This window comes from Oxyura jamaicensis, chromosome 3 (assembly GCF_011077185.1).
Source record: "Oxyura jamaicensis isolate SHBP4307 breed ruddy duck chromosome 3, BPBGC_Ojam_1.0, whole genome shotgun sequence".
NCBI lineage: Eukaryota > Metazoa > Chordata > Aves > Anseriformes > Anatidae > Oxyura > Oxyura jamaicensis.
In genome coordinates, this window is record NC_048895.1 from 98,765,909 (window position 1) to 98,790,541 (window position 24,633).

The 24,633-nt window shown below is 36.4% G+C and overlaps 1 protein-coding gene across 8 annotated transcripts in view; it reads left to right on the top strand.

Moving 5' to 3' along the window:
• SNTG2 (syntrophin gamma 2) overlaps positions 1 to 24,633 on the top strand; it is a 271,731-nt gene that overhangs the window by 144,389 nt on the left and 102,709 nt on the right. For 6 of the 8 annotated variants that reach the window (XM_035322208.1, XM_035322209.1, XM_035322207.1 and 3 more), the window contains 3 exons: positions 4,155 to 4,198; positions 4,316 to 4,357; positions 22,109 to 22,196. In XM_035322208.1, the coding sequence (XP_035178099.1) occupies positions 4,155 to 4,198; positions 4,316 to 4,357; positions 22,109 to 22,196 (174 nt within the window). The remainder of the gene's footprint in view (positions 1 to 4,154; positions 4,199 to 4,315; positions 4,358 to 22,108; positions 22,197 to 24,633) is intronic. The other 2 variants (XM_035322211.1, XM_035322213.1) reach the window with 1 other exon arrangement.

Below are 24,633 nucleotides of genomic sequence, written 5' to 3' on the forward strand. Positions count from 1 at the left end.
GACCACAATTTTGTCATTTTAAATAGCTTTTCACTGACTCTTAATGAACTGTTAGCTATGCCTGGCTATTATAACTTTGTTTTTAAAAAATGACAAAAAATAGCTTGTTTGTAGTTATAATTATTGCTACTTAATTCTGTATACAGTGTATGAGTATTTTTACTTTTACTTTCAAAAGCAAGGAACTTCCTAGCGAAGGTTTGGTGTATATCCCCAGTGATAAATAACAGTGGCAATTAGTATTTCCAAATTTTCTGAAGATTATAGAATCATAGAATGGTTTTGGTCAGAGGGGACCTCTAAAGATCATTTAGTCCTATCCCCCTGCTATTGGCAGAGACATCTTTCACTAGATAAAGTTACTCAAAGCCCCATCCAACCCAACTCTGAAATCTCCCAGAACACTTACTTGGGCAGCTGTTCCAGTGTCTCACCACCTCAGTGTAAAATAAATAAATCCTTATGTCCAATCTAAATCACAGAATGTTAGGGATTGGAAGAGACCTTGAAAGATCATCTAGTCCAATCCCCCCAAAATCTACACTCTTTCAGTTTAAAACTGAATTCAGCAAACATATGAAAGTGTACTTTCACCAAGTGAAAGTATGCATTGTGATAAGTCTTGAAAAATACAAGCACGTCATATTACTTACAGACTCAAATCTGCATAGATCTGTGCATCACTACCATGTGGTAAGTCAGAATTTCCCAAGAATCTGGTGAATTAACCATTTCACAATCTTGTAAATTTTCAAAACTTTAATACAGCTAATGGATACGAAGAGGAAATAAAACAGATTTCAGGATTACTTGTTCTTTTCCCTTTACAAAGGGTGCAAAATATTTTTTCATAGTCCATGTTTCTATCTGATTGTCGGATTTTTTATTTTATTTTTTTGAATAACTAGTATGATAGGTCATTTACTCTTGGGAAAGTTTTTCAAGTCTAATATATTCTTAAGAATAGGATTTTTTTTTTAATGGTTTATTTTGTATCACTTCGTCTATAGAAGCCCCTTTGGGTTTTCGTGATGCTTTCCTCCTACTGCAGTATCACTTGTGAATTTAATGAATGTACAAAAGATAATTGAAATGTAGAGTTATCAGTGACAAATACTAATTGTTGCAGCACACACCTAATTTTCTTTTAAACCCTACTGCATTTTCTCTTATTACTACTTTGTGCATATTTTCTTTTGAAAATGTTTCTCTGACCATGTTCAGTTCATTACTAATAAAACGTTATTTCAAGTAAAGCTTCAAGAGGTATACCAAATTCCAGAAAAGTTGTATTTACAGTTTCTCTGAATAAAATTATATGCTACTTGGTATCTCAATACACTTTCTCAAGTGGTCTGTTTTTAGTACTGATGAATTCTACATAGAGTGACTCGTAATTGCAGAGCAACCTTTCACAGACATCTTTGTATATGAGGATGCTACCAGTGGGAGACAGTGTTCCACATAAAGTGGAACATAGCACTTGAAACTAACATTTTTTATTTTTTTTCATGCAGAGAAGGTATAACTTAATGAAAGCACAAGTAGAGTTTGAAATGACACACTACTTGTCTTCAGATTTAAAATGAGAGAGAACAAGACTGTCTTTTTGTCTCTTTCCAAGGAGTTTTTCAGGTCACTTTAGTTCTAATACACTTGCCAACTCTATTGTGCCTTCTCCTTCACAGTGCCATTTCCTCCACAATTTGGCTTGTGGAAAATATGTTGGGTTAGAAAATATTTTGGGTTAGAAAAAATATTTTGGGTTAGAAATAATCACTGATTTTAAGCTATAGGTGATCTATATAAAGCAAAGTGTTTCAACACAGACTTGTAAAGACCATTTGCCAGAGTACCATCACTGGCCATGATGACAGTAGCCTGGGAGATGTCCACATTATTGTGTTAGTTCGCTGTATAATGCACTTCTGAAGTAAATGTCCTGATTCTGCCTATTTTCCATGTTTTATTTCAGTTCATAGAGCATTTGGCATCAGCTGTGTAACTCTCCCCCCTCTCATTCACTTTATTTGGACAGCTTCAATTGTGTGTAAAGACTCTGCAAGCATAATATAATTGCTTTGTGCACTTACCCTATAATATTTATTGGCTAATGCACAGAACAGGTAGCTAGGGGCATTGCAGTACTCATCACTGTGGGACTTTGCTGTCTTGGCAGTCAGCCATCAGGTGGGGAATGTTCAGCCTCTGTAGCTCCCTGGAAGGGATTTACCTTCAGTGCTTCTGAGTTACCATCCTTCAGCTGGCTGTTTTAGTTCCTTGATATTTTATAGCTTTTCATGCCAGTGTTTTTTCTCTTCAGTCCTTGAACTGTTTATTAACCCTATCTCAAGAACTTTGGTAATTTTCCCTTTCCTGTTTTTATAGAACTGTTACACGGAACTTCCCTTTCTGTTACGTGGGTCTCTTAAGTAGCCCATCCTGAGGCACATCACCCTCACAGTGATGCACTCCCGCTGCCGACATTAGCTGTAAAGGACCGCAGAAGCTGACCTTACCTAAAAGCAATACAACAGTCCCTGAAACTTTGACCTCCTCATAATACAGTGCTTGAACATCTCTTGAACCAGAAATAAGATAGGGAGGGGTCATGGAAATGTGAGTGGGTCTCAGTCTGCTGCAGGACACCCCTAATGAGCCAGTCCTGGGCTATTACTGGGCTATAATCCATCTCTGTTCTGCCTCATCACTTGCTATTACAGATCTAGTCAATATTTCTCAGCCTTGTTATCAGTCATTAACACACAGTGGGCATAAACATTGAATAAAAAATGGATCAGATGACTTTCACTATTGGTGCATGTATTGCTAACATCTTGACCAGAAGATTAATACTGAGATGCCCAAGGTAGCATCTGTCTTCCCTAGCAATAAAGGTATCCGTACAGGCTACACTGAATTGCTTGTGTTTTTTTTTTCAAAGTGCTTTAAATCAGCTGCGCTTCTGTGCAACTGAATTATGCTATTACAAATTGTGTGCATGTTTTTAAATACAAAGTGGGATTAAATGTACGGTAAAGACCTTCAATACAACTTTTAACATGGTATTTAAAATAAATCACAAAATCTTTCCTAAGTACTGATAAAAGTACTAATAAAATGTATCTTTTATCTGCCAAAAGAGTTATGAAAAATCTGTTAGAAATAGAAATTTAATAGAAAGAAGCTTTTTTTTTTTTTTAAGTTTTTTTTTTTTTTTTTTTTACCAAAAGTGTGACATTTTCAGTGGCAAAAGCTTTATTGTAGAAATGGTAAGAATATTTTTAGATCATTCATTCATTCTTTTCCTTCCTTCCTCTCTCTCTTCCTCTCTCTCTTTCCTTCTTTCCTCTATTTACATATCTCAAAATACTATCTTGGTTAACATCCTTCAGTGTCTCAAACTGTGACTCTATAAGATCATGTATATAAGACTACTCATATGCTTAATTTAATCATATCAGTCTGCAGGATTGGAGACTTACTTTCAATTAAGTGCTAAATTTCAAGAGGTAAACATCCCTGAATTCTGTTAAAAATTAAATAAATTTAAAAGCTGGTGAATACACCTGAAAAATGTCATTGTGTCTGTGTAGGATTGTTTTTCTTTGCAGTTTCATTATATCATTCCCATTGATTTTGTAAGGCAGGAAACATGCAACTTACCAACTGAAATAATGCATTATGTTATTTTCAGGAACAAAGATAACTCAAACTTCATGTTAAAGAGTTGTATTAAATTCTAGGCACAACCTCTTTAATTATGACAGTCCCTGTAAATCTGTTCAGGAGGAAAGGAATTGCTAAGTAGTTTCAGAAATTCCTATTTCCCTTTTGTAGAATAATAATGAAAAGTGTGACTCATGCTTTCCACATAATTTAATGAAATCCTTCATTAGTGAGAAATGACATTTGTATTCCATGTTAAATAAGTTCTTTGTGCATGGGAAGTAACTCTTAATTTGTTTAAAATTGCTAGGAATCTATTACCTTTTTAGAATGAGCACTGATTGCTATGCCATTGGTATTTTTACAAGCAAATCAGTTTCAAATGATGCTTACAAACAGCCTGCTAAACCAAATGCTGAAAGATAATATACATTGTTTTTCAGTACTGCTTTGAATTAAATTGTACTCTTTCTGTTATCCCACAGCTGACCAAACAGGAATGTTATTTATAGGAGATGCAATAATGCAGGTCAGTAACGTTTGCTTTTTTTTACAGACATTTGTTTCATACTTGCCTTTACATTTGTTTCATTAACTCACTTACATATTGGAAATCATTCTGTTCCTATTGCATCTCTGTTTTTAGGTTAATGGTATTAATGTAGAAAGTGCTACCCATGAAGAAGTGGTAAGTCCTTCCACTTTGATTTTTTGATAGTATACAGAGTATCCTGTGCCCATAGTGTTTTGTCTCTAGCCTTTCACCATATAAGGTTGTTCATATTGAAGCCTTTCACAAAATAAATAGAAGCATGATGTGAACACATATCTACTTTTTTTTTTTTTTTTTGGCTGAAGCTCAGTAACATTGATTTTTAAGAAATGCTAACAGTATTTAATTTTTGTTCAGTTTAGACAAATCTCTAGATTAGAGAAGAATTAGGTTAAATACTACCAGCACAATATTTTGAATCTTGCAAGTGATTCATTTTCATGGTACTCTTCAAGAAGTGGACCAAGGTCTTCCAGTGAGTTCTGGGGAGTTGTTATTGGTATAATAAAAGATTATGGCTTACAGCAATCAGAAGATTATTTGATATTTTTTTAGGCCAAGAACTCTGGAAAGGAGTTTATTTTCTTAAAAGGAAAATTTCTATATTGCTTTGTAGTATTAAGATGTCAAGGACTTCTCAAAATAACGTGGTAGCTTCTCAAACTCCTTTATCCCCGTTTTAGAAGGTGATAGATTTCATTAGGGGTGACTGTTCTAGGGGGAAAAATAAGGTAGGGGAGCTGTTTTCTTTTTCTAAAGTATGTTATTTTTGTATGTAATTCCTTCTGTAGCATTTTAAGTGCTTAGATGTTTGCAGCCAAACCTCAAAAGAGAAAACGCTTGCCAGTTGCTGTATATTACCTGTCAGAGTTTATATGAGAGGTAAGGCAAAGGTTGCTAGCTGAATTTCCAGAACATTATTACTATCACATATTCTATAGTAGGCCTAAGATGAATATTTGATGCCAATGTTCTGGCTGAATTTCTTGAACTTTCTTCTCCACTTCATATTCTATATCAGTTTGAGAATCACTTCCACTTCAACATTCAGACTAATGTATTTATTGGCAAGCACAGAGAAAAGGAAGTGGTTGAGAACCTGTTGATTTTGGAAGCCACTAAACCATTATTGACAGCATCGGCCAATTCACTGTTGAATGTTCCTCCATTCATTTTCCAATTAATACCATCAGAGGCTGAACCTCTGAAATAATTACAGACAGAATTTTGCAGAGCGCAGTCAGGTCTCTTGTCTATTGGTGAATTTCCATCATGCTGCTTTTATTGTTATCTTGCATACAAAACTCTATAAACCTCATGAATGTTATTCACCACAAAATGATAAGTTACATCCCTTAAGGATTGCTTTCCAGTACCAAGAAGCACTCCAGACTGTCAGTGCAACACAGCTATGCTCCAGTGGCGAGGAGTGGTGTATAATACCACTCTTTACACTGTGCATGGGAATTCAACAGAAGCATTAAACAAAAGTTTTTGGAACTTAACCCCATAGGGCTGAAGGAAGCTCCAGAAGGAAAAGAGATGTCAGTAGTCCTGGAGGAGATATTTCTACTACCACAGTCTGCTATCATAATCAGAGTGGGGGTTGATAAATGGGTCAAGTGGTAGAGGAAGGGGCTTATTATGTGAGATTTGAGATTTAGCAGGCTATTCCCAAAATATCTTGGGAGAATAGAGGATGTTTTATTTCTTATTTTTATCAAGAATGTCGTTGCATTTTTATGAAATAATAGTTGTGTTTTCTTACCCCCAAAAGAGATCTCCTTAATTGAATATGGTGGTTTTATAACTGAGAAGAAAAAAGAAACAAGGGTACATTTAATGTTCCTAAGTTTTCAGCTTGTAAGAATCAATATTTGTCAGTATCCACTGTTTGTAGATGGAACTATAATGATACCCTTGTCTGGTATCTGTCAGGAGGCTAGTATTTCTCACCTCATTTTTTATTAGAGTACAGAGGCCCAGATTGTGTGCCCATGCTCACAAACATGACCCATACACATCTAAAGTGAAATTTATATTGGATTTAGGAGGAAGTCTATGTGATCCATTTAATTTTTAGAAAAGAAAGAGAGAGAAAAGGAAAAGGAAGGAAGGAAAAAGGAAAGGAAGGAAGGAAGGAAAAGAGAGGGAGAGAGAGAAAGCAAGCCTTCAGTTTAAGTTCTTGAGGATCCATGGATTTTTATATCTTTTTTGTATGATGAAAATTTATGTTTCTAAACTTCTGGTATGGCACAGATCCATAATTGCAATAATGTTTGCCTTTTCAGGTGTTTTTGTTTGGTTGGTTGTTTTTTGTTTTGTTTTTGTTTTGTTTTGTTTTTCTATTTTTCATAGGTAAGGTTTCCAAGGTATGCTGAATAGGAAATCACACTCCTAAGTTCCATTCAGGGTTCAAAGAACACAAACTTTGCAAACAAACGTATGCAAACTTTGAAATTTGCATACGGTGCAGTACTTTTGAGCACAAGGAGAAGGGAGTTTTGAGCCATGGGAGAAGGTAGTGTTGCAAGTTGTTTTAATTACTATTAATATAGCAATTTAGTGATTAAGGGTACTTTTCCAGAAAGGAGGATGCTAGGGCTGGAGGATTCATCTAACTTTTGGGAAAACATACCTGCATCTTCTGTCCCTGTACAATCTCCTTCTTTCTAACTGTGTCAGTCAAATTAGTTGAGAGGCATCGAGCAATTCTGTTCCAAAGGCACTCAGCAATGAGGCTTTGCTAGCATCAGTTCATACTGGGTTACATTTTACAGTTAATCTTGTTAACATCCTACAAAGTATTTAATTGATGGGAATATGCTTGTCAGAGGTTATTCAGCAATTATTTTTCTTTCTTTCTTGCACCATGATCTCATATGTTCTACACCAAGATAGGACTTGTGGAAGGTCATCCTTTGGTATAGTTTGAACATACTTATTTTCTTGCTACTTCCATTCTGGGTGATGAAGACCTAGTCACTGCACCAAGCCTGTCTGAATTTAAAGAGCGATTGGACTGTGCACTTAGTCCCACGGTCTCTACCTTTGGGTAGACCTGTGCGGTGCCAGGAGTTGGACTTGATGATCCTTATGGGTCCCTTCCAACTCAGGATATTCTATGATTCTATGATTCTATTTGCAAACACCTAATTCAAGATTACATATTGCACTGTGTGATCCAAAGGACTATGTGCTGGTGCTTGACAGAATGGAGCTCATTTTTTCATGCAGCTTGTATGGTGCTATTTTGGATTTGTGACTAAAACAGTGTTAACACATCGGTGTTATGGTTGTTGCTGAGCAGTGCTTGCATGGCAGCAAGGCTTTCTCTTTTTCCCACCTCTCCCCACTCTCAACAAGTAAGCTGCGGGTGGGCAAGAAGTTGGTAGGGGACACAAGCTGAACAGCTGACCTGAACTGAACATTCAGAAGGAATTTTTGTGCCACATAACATCATGCTCAGCAATAAAAACTGGGGACTGTTTTTTGGTGGGGAGATAGCCATTTCTCTGAGACTGTTGGGCATCATTCTACATGTCAGGAAGTGCACTGAATAGGCATAATTTCAGATAACCTGCCTTTTATTAAATGGAAGATTATGCATAATTACATATCAGTTCAGCTCACAGATTTTAAAGACCCACCGGGGTAAATACAGGGGTGAGAAGGATACAAGATCTGGGAACAGTAGGAAAGGAGGCCAATTTGTTGTGTTTACTACCTACCATCTTCACAACTGACACTATGGAAATTGTTATGTATGCAGCTGATCCTGATTGCCCCAAATACCTGTTTTTTTTTTTTTTCCCTTGAGCTAGGTTGAAAGGTGCTTACTTCTGTGCAAGCCAAACAACTGGCTTTCCTGGTTTTAACTTCCAATTACTCAAATTTGCTTTTCTTCATAACTGTTCAAGCTGCTACTGACTTGTAATCTCACAGCTTAGTTCTGGCTAATGTTATGAATAGATACATGAAAAAATGGAAATCGGGTTTGAGGAAAATTTGTCTTTTACAGTAGGTAATATAATAGACTGTGGAGAAAATAATTTATAAATAATTTATAGTTTTTAAAAAATAAGTTTATTTTCATAAATAATATATTAGTGTGGAGAGACTGTGAGTGCAGAGAATGTTAATGTGGAGGTTAATATAGTTTCTGTATTGATTATATCCGAGGAAAATATATTTTATTTCCCTGGTGACTAATCAGATTATCACCCTGTACAACACAAATGGAATAGTCAGTTCTCCTGATAAAATGTCATTTTAATGTTCACCCTAAAGTACACTTTCAGGATGCAAAATTATATTTCATCTGCATCAATCTCTTCCCTTGTTTTGGAATGAAAACTGCATATATATGTTTTTTTTTACTCCTTTCAAAATTTAAAATGAAAATCTTTGATTCGCTTTTTTTTTTTTTTTTTTTTTTTTTCAGTAACAGTGTTTCAGTACTTAACAGAAATCAAAACTAACGATCATTTTAATGGTTCTGGATCAGGAGTTACAGGAACCGTGCTGTTTAAGGTTTTTTGTCTGTTGTCTTAGACATACATCTTTCCAAGTAGCCTATTTCAGCTGAAAAAAGTTTCTGCAGTGTAGAACCTATTCCTCCAGTGCTATTGAGGACTCATTAGGGCATGGGGAAGAGATGTCTGCCAAACTATAATATTTCTTTGACAAACTCCCAGTATATTAATTTACATTTAATTTTTCAGATCACTGTCAAGGAGAGTTATGTCCATAGCAATGCACTGGAGACCCTGTTTTTCTGAGCTATTCTACACTGCTGTGAGGTGTACTACTATTAAACATCCCTGTATTGTCGGCAGTGGGCAGGTGATATATATGGTCAAATAGTATTATTAAGCGTTTGCTGGTGCGTTTGATCAGATTATTACAAAAATAAAATACATTTTCTGTGATACTGGTAGTAAGGCATGTCTAATAGCAGGGAATAAATGGCTCCTTGTAAGGGTGAGCTATACAAGGATGTGCTTGCTGGCCCTTTACAGCCACAGGGGAAGCAGCCTTGAATTTCTTTATTTACTTCTTTTAAGCAGCAATAAGAAATACTCCAAGCAAAGACATTTTTGCTAATTAAAGAACATTATATGTGGAGAAAACCTCAGCAATTCTAGTTGTGAATGTCTGGAGATTTGTACTTCGGGACATCACTGGTTTCTCTCTCGCTATCAGATGGTGAGGAGAAGCAGTCAGGGAGGATGCAACAGACGAGGCTCCTTTCTGCTGGCTGAGTGGATGTTGGTTGGAAGAGAACTAGTTATTGCCTCTCTGGGCAGGGAGATGGAATTGACTGACTGTGTCCAAACATTTACAATAGTAGGAAAGAGTGTGAAGATTTTATTTTCAGATTTTTGTTATTAGGAAGGTTTGCAGGTGCTCGTACTGAAGCCTTTTGGTGGCAGTTTAACGAGTCAGAGTCAGTGTGATGCATCAGCTGGGCACTGCATGCTACATCATTTCCTACCCAGTCACTTTGAGGTTGCCTGGTACAGCATGACTTCCGTCCATGTAACTAAACTCACTCACCTCTCCTGATAGGGAGCCCGTCTGCAAAACACTTTTTGATAATAGCCCTTGGCTCAGGCTAACCCAGTCCATGCTAGGACTGGATTTAGAATAGTGTTAAGTAGTCTGTGTCTAAACCATACCTTGCTCTGTGCTGACAATTTAACTATATGGAATTTAACTAATCATGTCTCAGTGTTTGAATTTGTGTCCTGATCATGTTTAATTTGCTAATTTAAATGTCACCGGAGGGATCATTTACTTGATAAATGATGACACAACACTTAACTATTCAATTAAAAATGAAAATAAAGTAAGGTAAAAATTAATATAACATGAAAATATAATTAAAATGAATTATTTTTTATAAAAATGTAAATTTCTATAAAGTATTTGTATTAGAAGAGGTGATGGAATAAAATCATAAAACCATCATAATGGTCATAAGCCATAAAGATCAGAAACCATCATTTGGTTTAAATATAATTGTTTTAAATTAAAAGACATTGTCTAAGGTATGTTGGTGTTTGGGGATTGAGAGATGAAAAATACATACCAGTGAAAGGTGCAAAAGGTGATCTGTAGAACCACAGTCTGGTAAGCCTAGTGTCTGTACTAGTGAAATAATTAACAACCATTACTAAAAAAATACCATTAACTAATATATAGATAAAAAACATTTTATGGTTGCCATGTGTCAGAACCCTACCTGTGCTTTGTGAAGAATAATAATGCGGATAAGGGATTGATGTGGTTTGCTTGGGGTTGAAGACTCCCAACAAAATCCTTGTTTCATACATGCTTTAAAAACTAACAATGGTTCTTGTTTGGATAAATAATTGTTTGAAAGATAAAAACTGAGGGGAAGAGTAATTGGGTTGAAGTTCACCATGAAGGGATATCCCACGCAATCCAACTTTGCTGGGACTTCCGTTTTCAAGATATTCACAACAAACTGTGAAATGGAATGAAACATGAGGTGACTGTTTGCTCATTCAACAGAACTGTTCAGACTGGGAAGGGTAAGGGACAGCTCTGAAGAATGACAATAGGACTCTGACTAAGTGACAATACAATAGACAGTGAAATCTTAGGTTCTTAGGTTCATCTAGGTTGGAAAAGACCTTCAAGATCAAGTCCAAGCATCAACCTGACCTACCAAGTCCTATCACTAAACCTTAGTGCCACGTCCACACATCTCTTAAATACCTCTGGGGGTGGGACTCCCCAGCTTCCCTGAGAAGCCCATTCCAATGCTTGACCACCCTCTCCATGAAGAAATTCTTCCTAATGTCTAACCTGAACATCTCTTGGTGCAACTGCAGACCATTTCCTCTCATCCTATCACTTGTCACCTGAGAGAAGAGACTGACACCCTACTTGCCACAACCTCCTTTCATAAAAGCTAAGTTGTAAACATGGGAGGGAAGAGTCCTTGCCCCATGTAAAGAATGATGGGCACTGAACTGACCACTGCAGCTGTGAAATAAAATCAGAGTCTTTAAGAATTCATAAAAGCTAACCAAATGTTGGAGGTGTTTTTTTTTATTATTATTATTTTTATTTTTAGAAAAGGAGTAGGAAGCAGAACTGAAAACATCATTGTATGCATCTAAGGTGGCTTTGTATCTTCAGTACTGACAGTATTTCTGGTCCTTTCACTTCAAAGGATGAAAAAAAAAAAAAAAAGAAGGAAAAGATTCAGAGAAAGTAACAAGGCAGTGAGCAGCATGATCAAAGATGTGCAACAGCTTCTAAATGTCGAATATCTAAAAGGCAGGTAGAGCTTTACTCTGAAAATGGGATAATTGAGATGAGATATTGTGGAGACTTATAAAGTTGATTGGCATGAAAGGAATAGTAAAGGACAGATTGTTCACTGTCTCTGCCAGTAGAGAAGCCAGAACTAAGAGTTATCAAATGAAATTGCGATCTTTTTTGTTTGTGAGACCTAAATAGAGAGGAAAATGATGAAGATTTTTCTGAAAGAACTTGACAGGGCTATGCTGTAAAATAATTTAGGAGGGTCCATACTGATGGGTATCTTTGAGTTTCCTTTTATTTTTACCAAAGTATTTTTCTGTGAAATTGTTTTAATCTTTTGAAGATTGAGCATTTTCTGAATTTTCTCCGTAGATTGTTTCACACTTGTTTCCTGAAAATAATAATAATAATAATAATAAAGCCAAAACCTTTAGCAGATTGTACTTTTCTTACTCAAGTTGATTTCTAACACTACTCTAAATTGTTATTGGCTGTTGAAGAAGAAATGCAGAGCTTTTTTCCTATTGACTTCCTATGACTAGTTTCTGTATATGATATGCAATTTCATTAGTTTGTGATTAGGTGTATTGTTTTCCCAATGTATTGTTGCTACCATTATTTCTTTAAATGGGAAGATTGGGGCACTAAGTAAAAGGGTCATATCTTGACTGTCAGAAGCTTTTGACAGGCTAAGAGGCTGTCTCCAGTTACACACAGACACGTGAACAGAAACAACATGGGTAGAATGTGTCAGCTGTGAAGATTTTAATGACGGAGAGCTAATTGAAATGATCCCAGACATGTACTGCTTGTGATCCCCATTATTGGGAGATTCAAATTTGGGGTCAGCCAAAGCAGAAATGTAGATTTGAAAGCATTTGTAAATCTTTTTCAAACAGAATGTTTTTTTCCAGACACAGCTAAACAAAAAATTACAACTTTTCTGTAAAAAATCTTTTTTTTTTTTTTTTTTTTTTTTTTTTTTTTAAAGAGGAGGACCTCTTTAGCTGTGAAGCGTACCAAAAAACTCAGTTTAGTTAAAACCTTTAAATAAATTTTTTGGATTAGAGGAAAAAAAAAAAAAAGAGAGAGAGAGAGAGAGAGAAAAGATACCAAGCTTTAGAAGATTTTTTGCTTTCTTAACTTCATCTTGGTAGTTCTCACAGATTTCCTTTGTCATTGCGTAGGCTAGTCCCATGTATTACATGGATGGCAAATACCTGTTGCAGTGAGTATATAGCTACAGAATGTCTGCATTCATAAAAGAGCTGAAGCAGGAGCTGAAAGAAGAGAAAGAACATTTTATTAGGGAGCAGGTAATGCATAGTTGCTTTCATTAATTGGGACTTAGCTGCTGCTACGTAGGTGGGCAGTAACAGAAGGAAAGGAAAAAAATGTACAGTTATAACAAGAATGCTAATTTATGTCATTAGACTGCAGAATGAAGTTCTGGTGTTCGTAGTTTTCCTGTTCTTTCAGTTACCCTATAGAATTTTTCTGAGCTGTTTTCCTGGGGATTTGCTTGTTGTAGAAAAGCGGCCCTGTTACTTGACGGTGATACAAATAATTTGAAAATGTTCTTCATATTTCTTAGGTTAAAAAGATCTGAATTTGGTTTTATTTCTCCAGCTGCTAATTTGCCATAAGAATTCTGTAGCCCAACAGAACATAAAAATACATAAAAGCAGCAAATTGTGGTACTATATTCAAATGTTGAGGGACATACAATTCAACCTCAGTTTGCCAGATGCCCTAAGAAATGTGATTATTTTATCACTGAATGCATCTGGCTGTTTTCCTCATTAAGAAGCAAGTTAAAATGAACTTCTAATCTCCAGCGTCTTTTACATGCAAATGATAAAACCCACACATTTTTGTGAGTTAAATTTGCACCCTTTTGCACCGTTATAGTTCTTTTGTAAAGCATTTCAAGCTTGCGGGGAAAAAAAAGTTTAAAAAATAGATTATGTTTTATGGTATCTGTACTAGGTGTGTACTTATAAATATTACATGGTTTCTATAATGTACTCTTGGAAACTGACTTATTTTCAAGATGTAAGCATGTTAAGAAAGTATCCACAATTAAGGAGTTCTAGGTTTCAACACTATTATTTTACCCCTATCTATTTCACAACCATTAATTCATTGGGTTAGAAAAGCAGTGAGTTCTCTGGCATCACGAGCATTTACAGTGCACGTATTCTTTGAGCACAAAAGCAGAATTACTATAATTAAAACCTATAGAAAAAAATCAGCTACCTGCCACAAAGGAGCAATAGGTAAAATTTAAACGCTTTTTATACTGTGGACACAAAATGTAGCACTTCTTAGATAAAGCATGCAGAGAGTGTGGCGGGACAACCACTATTTAAAGCAATGCTTCCTAAAGGTAAAAAGATTTAAAGTTTTTGCTTGTTCATTTGTTTTTCGTTTAGTTCCTGATTGCAGTATCTATATGTCTTTTATTCCTTCTAATTTTAAAATTGTGGAAAGACGTATAACACATTCTACTAGCCTCTTCAGTCATAAATAATCAAAAATGGGATCACTGTAAGAGGAATGTTTAAACCATAGAAAATACAAGCGTAGTTTAGAAACGGAAAGTAACTTGGTTTTATAAAGGAAAAAAATAATGCTTGAGGGGAAGCAGGATGACTGATGGCTGGTTAGGAATGAAAACATAAAAGCAAACTTTGTATCTTTGAAGTGTGATCACAATTTACATATTTTATTATTGTTAAAATAGGGGAGTCCCTGTCTTTGAATTCAAAAAAAAAAAAAAAAAAAGCGCACATGACATTGCAGCTTCTTCTACAAAATTGAACAAATTAATCAGAGTTGTACAAATACCAGGAGAAAGCAAATACCATATATTTAACGGAGTTCTGTCTTGTATGGAGTAGGCAGAAGCATGAGATCTAAGCAGTTTACTTTTAGTAAGATGCAAAATAATTTTGGTTTTAATCCATTGCTTGGAAAGTATACCAGACAAATAGAGATTGGGTCAAACAATACAGGTTTAAACGTAGGTCATGTCAGATTAGTCATATTTCTGCCTGTTTTATGATTATCCAATATTTCTACCACAGAAAAGAAGTGAAAGGGGCACCCAGGAGTTTTTCAAGTATATGAAAAAAAGGGAACTGGTACAAGACAGGACAATTTTAGAATCTACATAACGTGCTCTGGACAGCTAGACTGAGTCCATCTCCTCTGTATCTTTTTTTGTATGGAGAAGGAGAGAAAGGGTCAGCCAGCAGTGTGACTGGTTGGGGCAAGAGTTCTTGCCCTCTTCATGCAAAGAGCCAAACTTTACTTTTCCGCAAACACAGACAAGGGCACCACCACCAACTACAACTGCATCCACACTGCTGTTGGCATTGCTGCCAGCACCTCCTCTGTGCACCCTCAGCACCTGGATCCCTGTGCAATGACAACCAAAGACCCTGGAGGTCAGAACCCTGTGCTGGTCACCCAGCACACTTACTGCTCTTCACTTCACTTCCTTTTCCACCCTCTTTCTACCTGCATGAAACTGAGCACCATGGAGGGAGACCAAACATTGCTAAAGGACAATGTTGGAATAAGAATAAAAGGGTATAAAGCATCCATGAATAAATCTGGAGTGTCTTTTAAAAAAGCTGATAGGAAAATAAATCATCTCTTAAATAATAATAAAAATAAATAAATAAATAAGTACTTCATAGATTCAGGATCAGTGCTGTATAATGCCCCTTGTTTTTCCTGACAATTGCTGGGAAAACATTTCCACTCTTGCTTCCTTTGATCCTTACATCAAGTGCAACAACTAATCTGTGTTTTAATTTTTGGTCACTCCTGTGGGTTTCAGCTATAGTTGACCTAGTTTCTCTGAAGCAATATTCTTTCCTTCCCATTTCTGACTTCCTTGTCCAGCCTTTTCTACTTAAACAATGTTCTGTGCTTTTGACTAATTCACTACCTTATATTGGATGAGCCTCAGCATTTCGTTAGGGTAGAAAGAGCTATTGGAGCCCTGTATAATCTAGGCTGATGTTACTAAGGAGACTCAACAGAAAGTTTAAAAAGCCTTATTTTACACCCTTGTGATGTTGGTTTGGTTAATTAAATAAATGTGTTTGTAGAAGATTAGACTTAATCTGCTTATATAAGAGAACCTCAGTTATTTTGCATTTGGTAAATTTCCTCAAATTGGAAGGAAAATGCAAGTTATCTAGAGTACTTAGACCCAGAAAAGCAACTTACTAATAAAATTATTGTATTTCTGATGACAGGTGAGATGAATAAACTCATTTTGTATTGTGGTTAGAAAAGATCACTTTTTTAGTTGTACATAAGTACAAGCATTGGAATGAGCTGCCTAGGGAGTGGGGGGAGTCCCCACCCCAGAGGTATTTAAGAGATGTGAGACATCCGTGGTGCTAAGGGACATGGTTTAGTGATGGGCTAGGGAGGTGAGGTTGATGGTTGGACGTGGTGATACTGAAGGACTTTTCCAACCTAGATGGTTCCATGATTCTGTGATTCTATTGTTGCTCTTCATAAAGTCATTCACTTTAATGGGAGTGTGATTGACACAAGTCAATGGCTATCATTAGTATTTCAAGCACATTTATTTAGCCACTGAATGGTGGCTAGATTCTGGCACTTGCTCCTTTTTGTAAATACCAGACAAAACACTTGCTCATAGAATGTGAGTCTGTTCACACACTAGATAGCAAACAGGCTAACTCACTGAATCAAAACTACAAAACTATTAAAGAACTGGATCAGAAAATCAGAAGGGTTTTGTTTGTTTGTTTTGTTTTTGTTTTTTTTTTTTTTTTTTTTTTTCCTATTCTATGGAATCATAAAATGGTTTGGATTGGAAGGGATCTTAAAGACCACCTAATTCCAAACCCCATGCCATGGCAGGGACACCTCCCACTAGACCAGGTTATTCAAAGCCCCATCCAGCCTAGTCTTGAGCAATTCCCCCTTTAAGTACTAGAAGGCCTCTATAAGGTCTCCCAAGAGCCTTGTCTTCTCCAGGCTGAACCCCAGACCCCTCAGCCTGTCTTCATAGGAGAGGAGGAATTGTGTATTTCTACAGATTTTGATTCCAGTTAAATATACACATTTCCAGTCTCAGTGAGATATGTGTATCTGTTCGAACTGAAAGTGGCACTTTGATACTGTGTTTCTTACATAACGTATATATCAGTAATGATTTGATTAAGTTTCCATCTAAGACTTATGTTTGTTTTCTGGTTATTTGGCCATTTCTGTCTACTGTGATTTTTTTATTCTTGAGATTTTATTTTTTCTTTTTACATGTTTTATTTTTTTCTTTTTACATAATAGTAGTTCAGCAATAAAACAAGTTTCGTGTAAAATTATGAGTTCCATGGCTTTGAACTCTGTTCAATTATAGCACATTAATGACAATTGAGACAGACCTGAAGTTCCAGAGAGAAGTCACTGTGGTGCACTGTTATTCTTGGATTTACTGAAGGATGGCAGTGTTACTTTCTGAGGGATGGGTCTTCATGCTTCAGTTAACAGTTAGCCTTACGCAAATTTATTTAAACTTCCATTGCTTCAGGGAACAGCTGTCTTAACTTAGAATATATTTTCCAATCCAAAGTTTGTAGCATTGTCTTTCATATCCCAGATATTGGTGCAAGCATTGTTTTGAAGTGAAACAGACTGAAATGTGCAATTAAGTAGATAAAGGAATATACAAAATCATGGAAAAAATAACAATTTCTTGTTATTGTCTATAATTCCTAGTAGTTATAGCATGCGGGAGCAGTATTATTTTTTTAAATTAATAGTGAAGCTTTGTGGTTCAGAACATCTTTTACTGAATTTGTTGACGGAAGTAAGAGAAAAGTGTTAATTGAATAAACCAAGAGAACTGGTGGTTTAATTTAAATCTGTGAAAATTTCCATATGCTGCATTGCCTTGATAGGTAGGTAATAGACACGAGAAATTTTTAAAGTGGTAGTAAATATGACTTAGTTTATCACAGAACAGTACATTTTATTTTGGGGGTTGGTGACTAGCAATCAGTCTATGGAAGGAATGATGGCATCTTGCCCTTATTAAGCTCTGCAAGGGAGAAGCAAGAACTTGATGAGGCCAAAGCACATAACTGGGAGTCCGATTAGATCACAGATTGGGGAACAGGGGTTCAGAAGCAAAAGTGCAGGGGATCATACAATGATAGAATTCTCTTCTCTAGGCAAAATAACTCCGGCTCTCTCAGCCTTTCTTCATAAGAGGTGCTTCAGCCCTCTGATTATCTTTGTGGCCCTCCTCTGGACCTGCTCTATGCTTTTCTTATGCTCTGGACCCCAGAGTTCAGTGCAGCACTCCAAGTGGCATCTCAGGAGAGGATTGCACAGGGGGAGTAATAACTCCTTTGACCTGCTAGCTACAGTTCTTTTGATGCAGCTCAGGATACGGTCTGCTTTCTGAGCTGCAAGCTTGCACTGGTGGCTCATACTCAGCTTTTCAGCCACCAGTACTCCCAAGTCCTTCTCTGCAGGGCTACTCTCAATCCACTCATTGCACAGCCTGTATTCAAGTGTGGGATAGCCCCAGCCCAGGTGTAGGACCTTGCACTTGGCCTTGTTGAAATTAATGAGGACCCACTTCTCAAACCTGTCCAGGTTCCTCTGGATGGCATCCCTTCCCTCCACTGTGTTGACCGCACCACTCAGCTTGGTATCTTCCTCAAACTTGCCAAGGGTGCCTTCAATCCCACCATGTATGTCATTTATAAAGATATTAAACAGTCCAGGCCAAGTACAAACCCTGAGGGACACCACTTGTCACTGATCTCCACCTGAACATTGAGCTGTTGACTGCCACTGTCTGGATGCGGCCATCCAGCCAATTCCTTATCCACTGAATAGTCCATCTACCAAATCCTTGTCTCTCCAGTTTGGAGACAAGGATGCTGTGTGGTGTCCCACGTGCTTTGGGACAAATATCAAATGACAAATTTTGATGTAGACTTTCAAAAAAAAGCACAAGAACTATGTTTCCTCTTTACTGATTCAAAGAATGTTTACACATTATGGTATTTATCAAGAGGGAAGATGAGACCATTCTGTGATTCTATGATTCTATGCGACTGCATGATAAACATACTGCGTAGTATACTTTTAGAAGGTCTTAATCAAATATTACAAAGATAAATTCCATCAAAGAAAGTGTATGGAACAAAACAAAACATTAGCTTAAAAGCTATTGCAGAGAATTAAATTTGATTTTTATTTCAAATGATATTATGAAAAGGAAAGAGCTCGTAATATTGATGTTTTCATTTAAAATTACCAAACCTATGCCTTAGGAGATAAAGTATTGTATCACACTTTCCTGGAGCCACTTTATATTGTTAATGCCTGAAGAGGTGGGATTATTGAACCACATATACTAAGAACAAAAATAAGATTCAATTTCAGTGCTCACAAGAAGGTATTAATGGTGCAGAAGGTCACGAAATAATGTATTTCTCCCTGGTACTGAAGCTTTTGCACAGGTCCAGTAAATCCAGCAAGACAAATTGAGTACCTTTGAAGTTACATTAGTTGTTGCACTATTGCCTTTCTGTAGCAGTAGAAGGAGAATTTAAAAAGTGACTGAATTATTTTTTATAGTTGATCAAGTACCCTGACTGCAGCTAACTGTGTATGTGTATACACTAACTTGTGTGTTCATATGTACGAAAGAAAAAGGGCATCAAAGGAAATGCTTACTTTTCATGCTGGCTCTAATTTGTGGAATTTGCATAACTCAGTTAAGTGCATTTATCAAGCCAAGTTTTATAATGCTTCTCTTTTTCACATCTGTTTCTCAAGAATATAACAGAGAGAATGTAAAAAATATAAACAGGAGCTCCTAGATCTCACTTAACTAATTGCACTCAAGAGACTGTGGAGGAAAATATGACTGATATTTTAGCAAAACCAAATTATATTTGTTGCCTCATTTTTACTGTTAATGCCCACTTTAAGTAAATCCTGTATGCCTAACTCAGGAAGGAAAGTCAGTGGCACAATTCATAGAGGATGTGCATGCTTTTTAAGTTCTGGTGCCTTGTGTTTACCATTGCTTTCTCTAAAGCTTCAAACGTACATGAGCAATATTCACATTGCTCAGAGATTTAGATGGGGTTTTGGCTGTTTGAATTGGGTTCTGTCTTAATATAGATCAAAACTGTATCAGCAATTAAAATTGAAAAGGAGCATCTCTTTGAAGAATGATCTCATCCATATGGCCCTTTAGCTAAGATTCAATTCCAAAATGTTTGTCAATATTTTCTCTAGAAACCTGTAGAGATCTTAGAATAAAAAGGATTCATCACCTGTGGGTGTTTATCTCTGAATAAAGAAAGAGCCTAGATGATAACCTTATACTTTAAACATAGGAAGTTCAGTGAAATCAATGAAAGCTCTCTTCCATAGATGAAAACTTAAGACTAAACACCTAATACAGTCTGAAGTAAAAGTCATAAAGTAAAAGGAAGTGACTCTCATGATGAATGTCTGATCTTGAAGTATGTTTCAGAAATAAAACACCTGAAGTATTTGTGAAGCACAAGTCCTAGACTTGAAAATCACCTGGGTGGAAGACTATGAAGGCAAATGACCAAAAAGTTGTAGTCAAGGGACTTATAAAAAAGATGGGAAGCAACTCTTAGCTCAATTGAATACTGTCAGGATGAGGGGGAACTGTTTTTAACTAAAAGAGGTGAGATTTAGATTAGAGGTTAAGAGGAAATTTTTCACTCAGGGTCGTGAGGCATTAGAACAAGTTACCCAGAGAAACTGTGGATGCCCCATCCCTGGAGGTGTTCAAGGCCAGGTTGGATGGGGCCCTGAGCAACCTGATCTAGTGGGTGGTGTCACAGCTTATGGCAGGGGGTTTGGAACTAAATGATCTTTGTGTCCCCTTCCAATCCAGGCCATTCTATGATTCTAAGAGAATTAGACTATAAAATATAAGAGTAAACAAAACAAAACAAAACTATGAAATCTAGAGAAAACAAAAGGTGATTTTTTTTTAAAAAAAAAATCTTAATTCTTCAGTGACTCTCTCATTGGAACTCTCTCATTCTATTTTCATATTGGTATCTTATAATGTAAACAAAAAATATTTTTATATAAGTGAAGCACAGATAACTTGTGTAACTATCTACCTCGAATTTATTTTTTCCTTATACTTCTCCATTTTACCTTTTATCTGAAATTTGTGTATGTGCCTGAAGAGATTTGTAGCTTTCATAGCCATTGAGCAAATCACAAAATGAACAATACAACTGTCTATGATATTGCTAATGAATCAATACTCTTCTTTTTTAAAAATCTGTCCACATAACATTATATGGTGTATGATGTTAAAGGCTGAGGATATTGATTTTGTAGCAGATCCTTATTGCAATGTCCTGAATTTACTTCTCTCTTCCTTCTCATCTGAAAAAGGCCTTACAATATTGTAATTAACAATTCCAGAAAGCCATTAGTAGTCTGCAAAATACTCGCATATGCCCAAACATACAGATACACATCAGAAAAGGTATAAAGTAAGCAATCCCTGCTGTGATTAATTTGTTAGTAGTAATTCTGCATCTTGTGATGTTAGTCAATGTGGCAGTGTGCTGAAATAGAGGTCTGAAGCAATACAAGCACCTGCTTCCTTCAAGCACATTAGATCAGTAAATATATTTATAGGAGTTACTGTTTGCTGTTGTTACATTTCTGCTTGATGCATTCAAGCTCTGGTTGTGCTAAGCTGAGAAGCCACAGGCCTTGTCATCTGCTTCTGACAAAGGGGACCAAGGCTGCAAACCTTACGTGCTGGCCACTTACCAACCAAATGCAATACCTATTTCCTGGATGTCAAGGATATGAAACAAGGGAATAACTCTGACCGTAAAAGGAACAGAGTTCCATCAAAGATGTTATTTGAAGCTCTTGATTTTTTTAAGTTCCTTATGCAGTAGTGTGATATGCCTTCAGTTAAATTCTAATGTTTTAATACATCTATATCTTTATGCATACATGTGTATATATGCATAAGGCGTTTGTACATGTGTTCTCTTCTGGTGAGCAAATATTTACAGATAATGAAGATAGTCACAAAAACTATATTTGAAACAGAAAATGTGTCTAAGATAATACCTGAATCAAACCAAATATAAATCAGATATGAAATATATGTGATGTTATTAATTTATATCTATAATGTGTCTGTATATGTGTGCATACACACAATTAATATGTTATATCTACAAAACACAAATTTCCCTATTGCCCTATGGCAATTTTATAAAATGAGTTTGTTTGTAGAAGTTATCTGCAACTTCTTATATAAAAACAAGTTACTCACCAAATTATGTCTTCAGGTTGTTCCATTGGTCCTGCCTACTCTTATCCTTTATTGGTGTGGCTTGATACTCTCCATTCCTAGTCAGAAGTATTCATACTGAGTTTCTTACAGATCAACAGAAATGCTGATTTCATTGTAAATAATATGCTTTCCATGACTCATGGTTCTGTGGTTTAAAGTAGCTGTTATTTGTACACTGACAGGTACACCTACTGCGAAATGCTGGCGATGAAGTTACCATCACTGTTCAGTACCTCAGGGAAGCTCCATCATTTTTAAAGCTCCCATTAGGTAAGAGGAAATTAACTGATAGGAGTATTTTTTTTTTTTTTTTCATCTTTGCAGTATTCTCATAGTAATATGACACTGACAGAAATAAAAATTCAATCCTTGAGTGTTTTACAACAAGAAACAGAAAATTATTTATGTAGTCTTCTGCTTAACTTGTAAGAATCTAATACATACTGCATGATTGTGTCTGTATAGTTTATTCAAAATAAAAGTGTAAAATCTACTAAAATGCGGTACAGTCGTGGGTGATAGCTGGAAGTTTTGCTAAAGAAGCTTTGACTGAATGCAATAAAATAATGTTTGCAAAACATTTGAGTCATGCATTCATGCTGAAAGGTATGTTGTTCTTTTCGGAAAAATCAGGAAAAAAAAAAACATTTACAAAGCAAATGGATGATATTAATTGTGTATATTTCATAAACTACTTCGATATTTTGATCATTTTTGTCAGAGAGCAGAATTACGCTGTGACATAAACAACAGTTCAACAGTAGCAATACTGTATTGTTTATGGGCAATATAGATGAGGGAAATTTCTGGTTCTTCTGGTTAGCAAATACTCCCCCTCCTTTTTCTCTGACCTTGGTGTTCGCAGGGCTGTTTATCACACTTTTTCCTCACCCCTTTCTCTGTTGTGTGGAGTTTTGCCCTTACTTAAACGCACTTTTTCAGAGGTGCAACCAGCTTTGCCTAGTGGGGGGTCTGTTTTGGCTGGAGCTGGCTCTGTCCCTCACGGGGCAGCCCCTGGCCTTTTCTCACAGAGGCCACACTTGGAACCCTGCTGCCTTGCCACCTACACTCAGTATACATCCCGTGTGAGGCAACTGCCACTTTCACATGGCAGTGATGCAGGTCCAGGAACATTGGTGTCTTCTCCATGGACAAGAATTGGAACTTGGGTGACTCCTGTGTTGCCTTCTTCACCAGGAGGCACTGCAGCCATTTCTACCAGGGAGGATGAGATCATGGCACTGCGTGCATGAAGTGTTGTTTCTGGAAATGAAAAAGAATGATTAGCGGGAAGATCAGGGCATCTTCTATCTTCATGTGACCAAAAGGAGATACACAGCATCCTTGAACACTTCAACAGGAAACTTTCACCTTACAAAAAATATCATTCTCTTTCAAAGGGCCTGTTTCATGGCCTGCGGCCAGCTGAAGTTAAGGCAGTGGTAAGATCCCAAGTCAAGAAGAGCTTTTCACAAACACATGCAAAAGGGAATCCCAGTCAGGAAGAATCAGTGACAAATAACACCATAAGTATCAATTCTACTGTACAACTACATGCATCCCAACTCACACTGCAGGCAAGATTAAAGTGCATACATAAATCTGAAGTATCTTAGCTTTCCTGGCATCCCAGAAGATTCACGCACATGGGCCCCTACCTCTAAGGATTCAATAAGACCAGCTGCTGTTGTGGTTGTTCAAGAATGGTCTTTTTGTTTATTGGAGGCTGTGTATTACATATTTAGCAAGTCAGATAGATTAGTTTTTTTTTTGTTTGTTTGTTTGTTTGTTTGTTGTTTTTTTTTTATACAGGATGTCTCCGGTATCATTCAGCAATGTTAATCATAAGAAAAATTGTAGTGCTATGAGGATAAAGTCTTTCTGACTGCCTTACGTTGATATGCTCATTTTGAGTTTTTTCGTTGTTGTTGTTTAGAGGTTCATTGTAATTCACTGACTGAAATAAATTTAAAAAAAAATAAAACCGTTGATGAAATTTAAAATAGACTTTTTTAGGTCCACTAAGTTTAAGGCTTTTAAGGTGTAAATAAATAAATATATATATCCAGGCTTTATTAAACTAACTAGCAGAATACCTGACTTTTTAAATTGAGAAATCTCAGTGGTCCTGTCAAAAAAAAAAAAAAAAAATAAGGTTTTATAAACAACTCCTAACTGTTCCACTGCAAATGATTTTTTGCTTTAGGTTCACTGTCAGATAACTTGGTGATATTCCTGAGTTACTGCTAGATCTGCAAAATCCCCTGTGGTCCTTAAGAAGTTTCTTTCGCTCACCTCTGAGTTCTGTCTTTTTCTTGCCACCCTCAGGAGTATCTTAGTCTCTTCTGTGGACTGCAAAATACTATATACTGGATATCTCTCTCTTTCTCTGGCCCTTTCGTACATCACAGGGGAAGTTTTTTCCTCTCAGCGTAGTAATCTGTTCCTCAGGTAAAAATCTTTCTTTCCCTTACTCACAGGATCCCTTATGAGCTAGTGTTCTTAAGATAACAAAAATGACACAGCTAAGGAAAAAAGGAAAAAAAAGGAAAAAATAAACAGATAAGACCTGTCATAGTACTAGTTTTCATTTCTCATAGCTTGACTGTCTAACTATAATTTGGGTGGAATAAGAAGAAAGTTAGGTGATACTAATGGTTGCTGAAGGTCTCACAACATGCCATGTACCTAGCTTCTGGCATCAGTC